Source organism: Coloeus monedula, assembly GCF_965178545.1.
Source record: "Coloeus monedula genome assembly, chromosome: 9".
Classification (NCBI taxonomy): domain Eukaryota; kingdom Metazoa; phylum Chordata; class Aves; order Passeriformes; family Corvidae; genus Coloeus; species Coloeus monedula.
In genome coordinates, this window is record NC_138789.1 from 9125516 (window position 1) to 9138124 (window position 12609).

The following is a 12609-nucleotide window of genomic DNA, read 5'->3' on the forward strand; positions in this document are numbered from 1 at the left end:
GCTGAAGTGTTAAAAAGTGAAAAAGAAAAAAAAAATTATACTGCATATGCTTTTTACACATGCCCAGGAGCAGGGTAACTTTATAAAAAGGAGTGTCTTTTTAAAGTTACATATTGAGACAGTCCACATATGCAATCTGGAAACACTCAGACAACGCCCCAAAATATGCCATTAGAATGCCAACAACTCTGAGAAGTAACACAGGGCTGAATATCAGATTACAGCCATTTTCCTGAAATTATGGGAGCTGTGTATACTTCCAGTCTCCCACAAGCACACATTTACCAGCTACACAAAAGGCAAGGATTTAGCAGATAAATACAAAGAGAAGGAGCATTCAGGCAAAGCCTCAGGAAAAGACATGAAGCAAAAGCCCCATACTTGACAGGAGGTGTCTCTCCTGACGCTTCCCACAGAGGAAAGGTTGTGGAGACTCCATTTCCTCTCCCAAATCAACAGGAGAAGAGTGCTGATGACATTTCCTGCTGATGACTCCTTCCAAAAGAATTGCACCTTGATACATATCTGTCTTCATTCTCTAGTATTTAAAGCTGCTTTGGCTCCAATGTTGACATCCAGATGGAGGATAAAATATGTAGGGTTTCTGAAGTAATACTTGCAGCTTAACATACACATACAGTGCAATATATCTAACAGTGGATTGGAGTTGATTCCTTCCTTTCAAATGCAGCCTCATGCAAAGATATGATTATTGTTTTACACAGAAAAAAATTACTAAATTTTCATATAAATTATAAATGTCTCATTAAGGAGTGGCAATGATTCAAGAAGTCTGAACGCATAATTGAACAAGTGCTTTAAAAGTCATTATTATCTCTAAAATGTCACCTGTCTGATACTGTTCTCTCCACAGCTAACAGGGTACATATAATTACTGACTTCATATAAATCTCAGTCTCCTTACTCAGAGCGAGCTATTACACTTCCTGATTAATCATAAGGCATGGTTTTAATTATCTCTTCATTAGTTTAAGAAAAATTTAAAATATCAAGTTTCACAATATTTTAAAAGTTTAATTCTGTCATCTTTATTCATATTAAATAACACTTAGTACTCTCTGAAGTAAAATGCTGTTCATCAGTTTTATCGCTGGCAGAATAGTTTACGCCCAGTGTTTAATTTTTCAGAATAACGTCAAGCTTTGAAAATGTGCCTTGTGTGTGTTTAGAAAATCATCTAGCAAGTGCCTTCAGAATACTGGCCTGGTCAATGTAAACACTATTTTTTCCCCTTTAAACATAACTTCCAAAATGAATGCAGAAATTTCAGATTTTACCAGTTTTTTTGACAGGTTATTTAAGTTCTCTTTAGTTAACTGTATTGGTGAGGTGGGTCAGGACAGGTGTTGTTCTGTCATCTTGTTTTCAAGTCTTATATAGATCTTAACACTGATCAGATTTAGGTGGAATATATAGATACAATGAGGAGAGGTGTGTGTTCATGGACTGAACTGGCTGTATGGATGCCAGGAGGTCTGAAAGCCAGTTCTCCAATGTCTAAGGTGATACAAGGAAGCACAGCAGTATTCCCAGTATTCCCAGCTCTCTCCATCTGGCCATTTTTGTCACTGTAAAGTGGCTCTGCCATCTTAGAAAGGAAAGGAATTTCTAAATGCTCAGTTCAGCTTAGCCTGAAGTCAAGTAGCAGCAGGTTGCTACACAACCCCACTGCCTTAGAAGACATTCACCTCCTAATCTTGATAATGGTGACCTTCTAACAGCTCACTCTTATCTGAAATTAGGAGCAAAACCTGAGGTCTTCCACAACAGCCTCAGACCAGCCCATGCTATATCCCAGCAGACTGCCTTTTAGAGGCTCCTGAAATTTTCCTCTCTCCTACACAAGGAGAGGTACTTCAGAGGTACTACCTCCATAATCTGAAACATTCCCAGAAGCCAGCCTTGTTCTTCCTACACGAAATGCTCTGCCAACACCACACTGAAATCACAACATTGTGAATCACCAGCTGAGCTGGTCACAAACAGTGACTGCCACAATTAATTGTCTTAAATGGATTCATAATGTTAGCATGAATTTAACTCACTTTGTTGTTATTCTCTGAACTCAAACTGTGGTCTATGAACTGCCAAAAAATAGAAAAAAATGAAGAAAAAACTAATCAAGACTTTTAAATTAATTCAGTGCATTTTGAATGTTGTTTGTATCATTTTAGCTAAATTGTAATTTTCATGCAATCTGCGGTCAGTGCCAGTAAAAAAATAAATGATCATGTGGGTCACAGTTTGAATGCAGTTTGTAAATGAAGTCCTCAGTGTCAATGAGACACATGGTATCTGCCACTGCTCTTGTGAGATTAAGCTCCACTTTTATGATACTTTTAGGTGGGTGAAAAATCTACCTGGATTTTGATAGTCTTTATAAAATCAGGTTGACTAATCAACATCTGCACATTTCAGAGTAGTTTGCTCCACTTTTTGTGTTTGTATTATGTTCTTTGAATTACTACTGAGAGAGCAAAACAGTAATTAAAGACTGGACATTAGCTACAAAAACGGCTTTTCATAAGATATTTGTTGAACTGACTAAATCCCTTTGAACAAAGATCAAATTTTAGATTGCTGTACACAGTGAAAACATAGCTTGCTCACTTCTCAAAAGGGTACATTCAGCTAAATATAGAGTTTAGCCTTTAGTCCTCTGTTAGAGCTGTCTCTGCTCCATGGTGAGAACCACAGGGCAACAGTGATAAGTGACCAGTGCCCTCAAATCCTTTGAGTTTGGTGTGAAGATGAGAAAGTAAATCCCATTCCAGGGTCAGGGAATGTTGTGTATTAACAGGTGTTATTCAGAAGCAACAAACATAACCACAGTTTTCAACTTGCAGTGCAGCTTGTTGGGTTTTTTCCCATTGGCATTTGGGTCAGATTAGGTTTGGTAACCCTGGTTTCGTGTGTACTGCAGTTTTCTTCAGCCACAAGGGCAAGAGAAAACAAAGCGATAAAAGCGTAAAATCTCTAGAACGTTTTTGGTTATTTGGAACAATAAATGAGAGAGGCTGTTTTATAATGTTTACTCCCTATTAAATATTTTAACAATCACTATACTATGAAGGAGCTGTGTACCTTTAAGCTACAAATACAGTAAATGCCATTAACTTTAACATCATAGAAAGCTAAAGGGCAAAACTCTTTTCTTTACAAAACGCCAAAGGGGTTTGACTCAGGCTACAGAACCTAGGAGGGAGGGCCAGACCTAACCCATAGTGAGGCCTGTTGCTCAAACTGCGTCATTGTCCCTGCCAGGCACACGACCCTCGTGCTGGCTGTTGGAGATGCAGTTATTAATAGCTAAACCTGGCAGGAGACTTGTCACACCCAGGCACAGGGGTAGGCAGAGTCTTCTCCTTTTTGCTAACTCAGTAGGTAACTTGCACTGATCTTAACCTAATGCCTTCCTTCCACACCTTCCATAGCTTGGTACTTGGCAAGGCAGGCACAGAGATGACAGACTTGGCAACCTGCTTTCCACCACAAAAGTACAGCACTTCCCAACAGATATCTCCATAAGTGGAGGCAGGATTTGCCCCTTGAGATACTTCTGAGTAAATAATAATATCACTGTTTTTATCCGTGAGAATAAACACTGGGTTTTGTCTCCTAATGACTGTTTCTGTTTTATTGCTACTTCCCACCAGGAAGTTGACTGCTAACATAATTAGCAGATGATTGCACGGGGGAGGCTGAAATCTTTAACAGCTGTTTTAAGGCATTCTGCACCAAATTTTCTATGCTGCAGAACATTTACAGCTCCTGAATGGCATTCTCTCCAATGACACAGATTATGGGACCATGGAGTGGAGGCCTTCAGGAAGGACTTAACTTGTTCGTTTACTTGTAAAAAAAAGTGAAGAATCCACATTTAAAGTGTTTAGTGGATTAGTACAAGCACCTGGGCATACTGTGTCAGAATTCAGGTAAGATAAAGATCACCTTTAATTGCGAAGTCTAGAAACTGAATGTATAGTGCAGAAATGGTTAGCAGATTTATTTTACAACTTTACTCTTTCTATAAAAGAAAGTGCAGACAGTTCTGGTGCTCCAAGTGATCTACTTCTTTGTTACAGGATAAAGGGGAGACAACATGCATCAATATCACCATTTGTTATAGAAGAGTCATTCTGAAAGAAAGGCATAGTGCAGCACAGGGCTTACTATTATAAAATAAATAGTCTTAATCATTGGATGTGATAGAATAGTGTTCATAAAATTAGGAGGGAAAGAACTGCTTTTGCTCCCCATGGAGTATTACAGAGTCTGCCAGATGTAAAGTAGTATGTGTCAAGTTGTAGATGGAAAAATAAGAGCTTTAGCAATAAGTCTATAATTAAGTAATGATTGAAGTACCAAGTACATTTACAAACTGTGCATCATGTTGTCCCAGGGGAGGAAAACTACTTGGTCTGTAAGAGTTTTCAAGATGAGACACTTAAGGGGTTTGTGCAGGTTAAAACTTCTGCTGGGATATGCTACCAAAGTCTTCTTTGGACAGATCAGTCATAACAGCACTGAAATGTTACCTTTTTCTTTCCACCTCCTTCCCCAATTCCACACTGTGTGCTGGTTCAAGTGGAATATAGAAACATAAAAACAACATATTTTGGCCTCTGTCGTTGTTGCAAGAAATATGGTAAAACACAAATTAGAATGAGGATGATGGCACTCCCTTCTACAAAGCAGTACTTCCTCTCCTTTACACACAGGTGTTTTATCTCAAACAGGGACCATCTTAAGATAAATTTAGAATGATGGTGAGTATGGAGATATATAAACAGTTTATTTATCTGGGACTGTACTCCTAAACCTGCCACATGAGTGTAAACTCTTGGTGTGGCAAATGCACCAGTTTTACAAACGTCAATATTTCTCTTCAATCTCTTTTTTTAAGCAGTGAGAAAGGGCTTGGCCTGTACATGAAGCAAGTTTTTTCAGGGTTTAGGGCAACCTAAACTTTCCAACTACTACTATGCAAAGTCTCACTGCAGAAATGGAAACACTTCCTCTTAGAGAATTAGACTGTTAAGATCTTGAGCGATTTCAATCAAAATCAAGCTTTTACAATAGAGTTTAGGCTTCTAAATCTCTTTATGGGTTTTAAAAATGTAGTTACAAGGGCAAATCAAGATAAACTTGACAATATCTGCTCAAGTCCTTTTATTTGTAGCCTCTGTTAAATGAAAGAATTCCTGTAAGTTAACATGTTTTCTAAAATGAGGAGGCCAAATTGACTAAAGTGTTTCTTGAAGGAAAGAGGAGGATTATTTTGAAGAAACTGTAATAGAATTTTCTTTTGAGGAAATTATAATAGAATTTTTATCCAAGTTGAATCTAGACTCAGTTATTTTAAATCACTTGAATCAGAAACATGTGGGCTTTTCATCCACTTTTAGTTTAACAATCTCAGGTGATTTCCAAAAGGAAAGGCAAAGGGAGGGCTTTACTCACTAATTCACACTGTGACAAATGACTGTTAAAGTGCCTTCTGAGATTTACAGTGGGGAGCTGTTCCTTGAAAGTCACCAGTCAACATGACAGCCAGCAGGATGCAATTGTCCAAGTGATGTGTGGAGGTGTTCTGTATTATGTGAATCTCCTTCCCCTCCAGATAGGTGGTAATGTGCATTTATGCAAAAAGCACACCAGAATGGAAGGCTGATTTTAATTTAATCCTATAAGTACTCAGGGTAAGAACAGTTCTTTCACAAAGGTAAAATTTAGCTCTATAGTTTTAAAATTAAAGTATATACTGTATCAAAATGACTCAAATTTTAATCTCAATACAGGAGCAGGATTTTAAATGAATTTCCAGCACCAGTTAATGTTCTTGTTATATATATATATCTCTACAGAATAGAAAAAAATTTACAGAATTGGAAAATGTAAATTTTTGTTCCACAACTGAAAATTGCAAAAATATCTTGCAGCAGCACATAGAAAAGTTATGAAATCTAATGCTTTGAAGGTGGGGGTTGGACTACCCACAAGTTATCTGTTCATATTGTTTCCTTGGACACTCCAACTGCCAAACCACTCCTAGGCACTGCACAGTTCATGACATTTTTGACAGAGCAGGCAGAGGAGAATTTGAACAGTTCATCAGAACAAGCAGTCATGCTTCAATGGTGGGAAACATTCCTGGCTTGCTAGAATTCACTAAAACAAATGCAGGTTTTATATCTTCATAAGCTTCTAAAGAAAGGATTAAATGTCTGGACATAAATGGTTTAAGAAATGTGAGGTAAACTGTGCTCTGCAAGATACTAAAGACCTTAATAAAAAGGCAGTGATATGGACAGAATGCAAATGCTTTTTAATTTTAAACTTAGAACACTTTCTTTACACCTCTAGCATGCTGTGGTTTGGCTGTTTTGAAGCAAGTGGTAACTATTTATGTACACAAAAACCTCTTCATTGTAGCTTTCCCAAACTTACACGGGAACCTAAAATAAACAACCCCTTTTCTCCCCTCCTCTGAAGAAAATTATTTACCAACTTTGAACATATCACCTCTTCACCAGGTAGGGTATTTCCTATTTTCTATTTTTATTTGTGTTGCTCTTCAACACAGCTGGTAAGAATAAAGACCGATGATCAGTAGGATTATGAAACATTTTATTTCATAGTTTACTGTTCCAATCACAATTTAGTGAAACCTGGTTGAATTAACAGGTGAATAACTTGTGCTAATCACTGAGTTCCCCCTTGATTTCTGCTCACTTCTCAGGAGCCAAATGAAAAGGTAAACTGCTTTATGATGGTCAATAAACATCTCAGAATATCCAGCAAATCAAAAAAGTCTGTTTCATTTTCAGAGACTTTCAGTAATGAAATAAAATGTAAGATTTGCAAAGAGATATTAGCCATATTTACAAAACTAGTGAGAAAGTCAATGATCCCATCTTCTCCTTACCCTCAGCCCAGCCCCAGGGATATTTACATGGCCAGAGGAAACCTGATCCACTGCCCTGCTTGCCACAGAATTCACCTGCTTGCCACATAGACACGCTCTAACTGGGCTGATCTTTTACATGCTGCCTTGTAGAAGTGTTTTCCATATAAAATGAGTGTAGTGTAAGCATCAAGCTTCATCTCCACGGCTTTCAAAGGGAACCGGGTCCTTTGAAAATCTAGCTTTTCAAAAACCAAAACTGGTTTTAACATCCTTTTTTTGAAAAAAAACCACTCAGCAAATTCAAGAATGCCAATAAATTATTCAGAGTAGCTTTCTTACTGAACAAAATCATTTGTCAAAGATTCACTATGTTCTTCTGCACACAGCAACTTCTTTTATGAAAAATAATATACAATCCAATTTGGCGGTTTGTGGAAGATGACAGCCCAGAACCCATCTGTTACTGAAGCCAACTGCAAGGCTGGCTATGAATCTAAGCTATGAAAGCAGAATTTCTTGGGGGAGGGGACAGAAATGCAAAAGCAGTAAGGTGGATGTTACTGCATTGAAGAAATGCAGGTAAGGAGCGGATCATGAACTAGATAGCAAAAAAAAAAAGAGAAGCCTGAGTAAAGCTCCACTATAGGAGAAGTCCCCAAGAAAAAAAAGAAAAAAAATATTAGAAATCAGTCTCCAAACAGGTAGAGATCTAAGAACAAAGCTCCTGAATGAGAGTCCTATTACAATCAACTAAGCATTTTAGCACATGTAGCATTTTATAAATTAACAGGAACACTTAAAAGAAAGGGGGGATCAAACACTCATCCTAAAGGAACATAATAATTAAGGTTTCAAATTGAATTATGATTGTGTCAGAAATGTATCTTTCAACAAAAAAAGAAGAGGTCACATAATTTCCATCGTATTTATTATTAAATACTACCACATGACATATAATGGTGAACTGTGCTATTAAAACTGTGATTTGGAGACACAGCATCCTGGGTGGGTTGTGGCAGATGGGAGGAATAATTCCATCTCCTCTCCACTCTAAAGAACCAACAAGCTTCAGAAAACAAGGAGGTGGACCCTATCAGCAAAAAGCCAGCATTTTTCCAGAAAGGGCATAATGGAAGCAGAAAAGAGATCCCCCAAGGATGAACAGACCAGGAAGATCAAAAAGAGAATGGAACTAAGACAAGACACAGAGTTTGGCTGGTAACAGACCTGAAGTTCACACAGAAGATCACACAGATGGAAAACCCTTAGCATACATCACACTGCCAGAGTTGAGAGCAAGTGGAATTAAGAAGTTGCAGTGAACTGGAAACAGGCAGAAAACTTATTTGCAGCATCTCAGCCAAAGGCCAATAACTAAAATGAACTATCTTGACCAAGTGCTATAAGGCTACTTCAACTGTGTTTCAGTATTCAGATACTCCTTTCATAGTTAACATCCACTCAACTGAAGAGGTTACAAACAACACCTCTGGCAATGCCTATATTGCACACTGCTTAGAATGGAATACAAAGGATGTGCTTCAAACCAGCTAAGAACCATTTACATAAGAGTGCAAAGAAAATAAAGCAGACCAAAATAATATATACTTGTGTAATACCAATCATTGCAAACTAATAAGAAGCTGATCTCAGGGTCCCCATAGGTCTGCAGTCTTTCTCATTCAGTATTTCCTGGAAGTATGGCTAATATTCTAAGTATTCCACTTGATGCTATTTCTATGCAGAACATGCATGCTTTTTCTATAATGGATAGCAGCAATATTCCAACAACATAGGAAGGAATGAATATTTCAGTATTACACGTGATAGCCTCCACTTCAGGAAAGTAAGAATCTGGACAGACAAACAAAAGATAATACTCAAGATCTTTATAAGAATGGCTCTTGTTCAGTTACTAGAAAGCTGGTATCCAAAACTACTGCTATGGTAACTTACAGAGTTGGAGGAGAGAATGCTGCTATCACAGCCTCATGTAAAACACAATCTTGCTGGCATTGTGGGGAAACCCCTGCACACCTTCCTGCCACAGCCTCAGCACAGGACAATGCATAAAGATCTAGAAAGCCATTTACATTTTTAAATTTCAGATTGTGCTAGAGTGCTTTCTTGTAATGGTTGTTGGAATATTACTGAAATAATTAAAATTTACTCTTAATTTTCCATCAGTTCTTTGCTGCAGTTTTCAAACGGCAACCATGCACTGGAAGACTTTTATGCTATAGTTCTGCTATCAAAATTGTATTAAGGATTATTTATTTTCATTTTTTTAAGTGCACGTAGACCTGAAATAGACAATAGCTAAAAGGATGCTCTGGGTTGTGCAGTTACACTATTTGCTATTTGAGACCAGATCATGCTTCTTCCGCAGAAGGTAACTTCATAAAGTGCAAGTCAAACAACTGGCATCAAGGAAGTGCTTGACAGAAGTTTAAACTAGAGTTGGAAAAAGTGTTAAGCCCCAGAGTGATCCAAAAAGATATACAAAGAATATTTTTATATTTTAGCCATCAAAACCCCAAATAAACAAATAAAGTTGTTACAATAAAAAAGGTTGTGGAGTTTTTTCCTGTTCCAGTAGGAAATAAGATGCAGGTGAAAGATGCTAAATTTTCTAAAATCTCAATGAATACTGTAATCAGAAGTAATGACTACATTACAATACACTTCTAATTTTTTTAAAGAGTAAAAGCATGCTTTGCTAAATATACTATTTAACTCTCCATTATGTAGCTACAATGCTGTCATTTGCAACCAACAGCATTCATTTTTGGTGACTATATTAAGATATCAATAACCATTTCATACCTCTCTGAATAAAAAACATTTGTTTAACTGCTTCAATGTACAGCATATTCTCCTAAACAAAGGCAATAATTAGTTACATATTTGCATGATCTTGTGATTATCAATCAATAAGAATCCATCATTCTTTAGGAAAGTGCTGAACAATGTAGAACAGCATTAAAATCAAAGCTTCTGACTACCAAGTTAAAGATATACTCTGACAATGCAAATATATTGAATTAAAAGCTATCCAATATATTGCCGAGTTTGCTTTTCTGTCCTTTGACTACAAGAAAGTGTTGGTACAAAGTGGATATGACACATAATTTTGCAAGATGGGATCACGTAATAGTCTATTGAGACACAAGGTTGTATGGTCCAGCAGAGTGGAATGATGCTGGTGCTGTTCATGAACGCTGTTCATTCAACATTTTAAAACTGAATACACATTCCTGGTTTGCTTTTTTCTTTTAATGTAAAGGGCTCTTTGTTTATTATTTTGAAGGACAACATTTGACTTGAAACAAACGCATCTTTTTCTATCGGGTGTACTTAAAGATGCTGATAGATTTGAAAGAATTCATAAAGGAATAAAATAGTGGTAGTTGTGTCCATGACTAGGATCCCAGCATTAAAAGAAACTGCATGTAAAGAAGCCTGGATACAGGACAGCGAGAGCATCCCGCAATTAGCCTTTGGACAAACAGGAAAAGCATGTTTTGTTTGGGACGTTTCCTCGGCGAACGTTGTCATACGGAGACAATCTCTCACCTGTCCTGCTCCTGCGGTGCCGTGGGGCAGGGAAAGGCTCCGCCGTTCGCGGGAGCGCTCCGGAGGCTGCGGGATGCCCCGCGCTCGGCTCAGGGGCACCGGCCCGGCCGGCCCCGGCTACGGGCGGGGCGCGGCACCGCAGCCCTCGGCGGCCGTCGCACCCCGTGCCCGGCAAAGTTTCCCCCGGGGCTGCGCTCCCGCGGGCGGAGGAGCCGTCCCGGAAGGCTGCCCGGCCCCGCGACCCCGCCGCGGACACCGCGCCCCGCGCTCACCTGTCGTCGCTCTGCCAGCCCTGGTCGCCCAGCAGCAAGTCCCGAAAGCGGTACCGCGGCGGCAGCGGCGGCACCTCGCTGTCCAGGTCCACCATCCTGGCAGGAGCGGGAGACAGGGGGCGGGCAGCGAGGGAGGGAGGGAGGGAGGGGAAACCCCGCCGCGCTGCCCGAGGAGCGGCCGGACCCGCCCGGGCGCGTGGCGAGCAGAGCCCGGCGCGGCGGCAGCGGCGCGGGGCGGGCTGGCCCCGCACAAAGGCGCGGCGGGGCTGTCCCCGCGCTCCCCGGCGGCTCGGGAGAGCCTCTCGGCCCCGGGAGCCAAGTCCCGCCCCGGGGGGAGGCAGGTGCCGGCGGGCGGCGGCCTCGGCGGCGGCGCGACCGCCCCCCGCCCACGCCCACCCTCACAGCGAGCGGCGAGCGCGCCGCCGCGGCCGACAACAAAGGGCTGTGCCACGGCCCGGCCGGCGGCACCGCACCGGGCTCGGCAGCCGCCTCGCCCCCGAGCAGCCCCCCGCCTCCTCCTGTCCGCCCGGGGCTGCCTCGGGGGTGCTTTTCCGTAGGCCTCGAAACGTGAGAAATGGGTGTTTTACCATAGGTAGCTTCCACACAGCCCCCTTTAGTGACGGTGGGGTCATCTGAGCGCAGCTGGGGCTGCCACGGCCTCTTCTCCTGCTCCGCGTTAACCAGACACACCTGGTCAGTCCCAGCTCCTCTGCAATGCCCGGTGTGAGAGTGCTAACCATTCGGTCAGTTTCTGCGTTTGCTTAATTGGGAACAGCTTAATTGCTGTTGGACGTAGCAGGTGGTGCAGGCCCTGTAAAGAAAACCACTGAGATGTTGAACTATTCCCATGGTTGAGATTTGTAGGTAACGCCTGAAAGTGTGAGACACTCTAAAAGTATTTTAGTTCCATGCTTGACCGATGAAGCACAAAATACCAATATAGTGATTTGATTGAACACACTGTCACTAAGAGTGAATAATGTTTTTAGATTTGCCCTTAAAGGGTCACTTTAATCTAGACTGTCATACTAATCATCTAATGTTCTACTAAACATTTGTAATAAACAGTTTTAGTAAAAACTGACATTACTGCATTTTCTGCAGCCTGTCCTGATTTGCTTTCCTCAATTAAGTCTTCACCTAAACTCTTCAGTTGTAGCAATCGTTTCCTAGAACAAAATTGTGCATAATCTTAACACTGGTCAACATAACCTCAATACAGGTTTAGATTTTGTTGGATCAGGAGCTAAGTGATGAACAAGAATTTATTTCCTAAATGTGGTTTAAATACCATATATTTAATAAGGGGCTTGCATGGATTCAATGGGTGTATTGAAGAGTAAACCTTGCATTTTCCATTTAGCTGGGTTTCTGTGTGGAAGGTAAGCTAAGTTAAAAGCTGGTGTGGCACATACAGGATCAGCTCAAGTATGCCAGCCTGGAGTGTATCACATGCCCTGCTGAGAATCCAGCTCTGAGCTCCATGCTGTGATGCAAAGAGTTCCTCAGGTAACCAACAGGTAGTTCAATTCAGGACTCAGATTATCTCTGCTGTTGTTACAGTCATTGCATCTTCCCTTGCTTCTTCAGCACAGAGCTCTTAAGCACAGCTTCTGTGGTTGCTGTTTCTTGAGAGAGCTGCAGTGTGGAGTCCCAGGCCCTATAAAACGCTGGGGTCACTGGAGTATGATGCCTACCCTTTTTCACAGCTTGCTGCACTCAGCATTTACAATGTGCTTCTCAGAAAGCCTTGTTAGGTGAAGCAAAACAGATGCGTGTATGTGGCAAGAGTTCAAAGGTAAGTTACTCTTTGCTTTGGCTGATATGGGA

At 40.7% G+C, this 12609-nt stretch overlaps 1 protein-coding gene across 3 annotated transcripts in view; it reads right to left on the reverse strand.

The window, feature by feature from the left end:
* KCNT2 (potassium sodium-activated channel subfamily T member 2) overlaps positions 1 to 10874 on the reverse strand; it is a gene marked incomplete at both ends in the record, with an annotated part of 111899 nt that extends 101025 nt beyond the window's left edge. For all 3 annotated transcript variants that reach the window (XM_082287029.1, XM_082287028.1, XM_082287027.1), the window contains one exon: positions 10780 to 10874. In XM_082287029.1, coding sequence (XP_082143155.1) covers positions 10780 to 10874 — 95 coding nt within the window. The remainder of the gene's footprint in view (positions 1 to 10779) is intronic.
* Positions 10875 to 12609: the final 1735 nt, after the last annotated feature.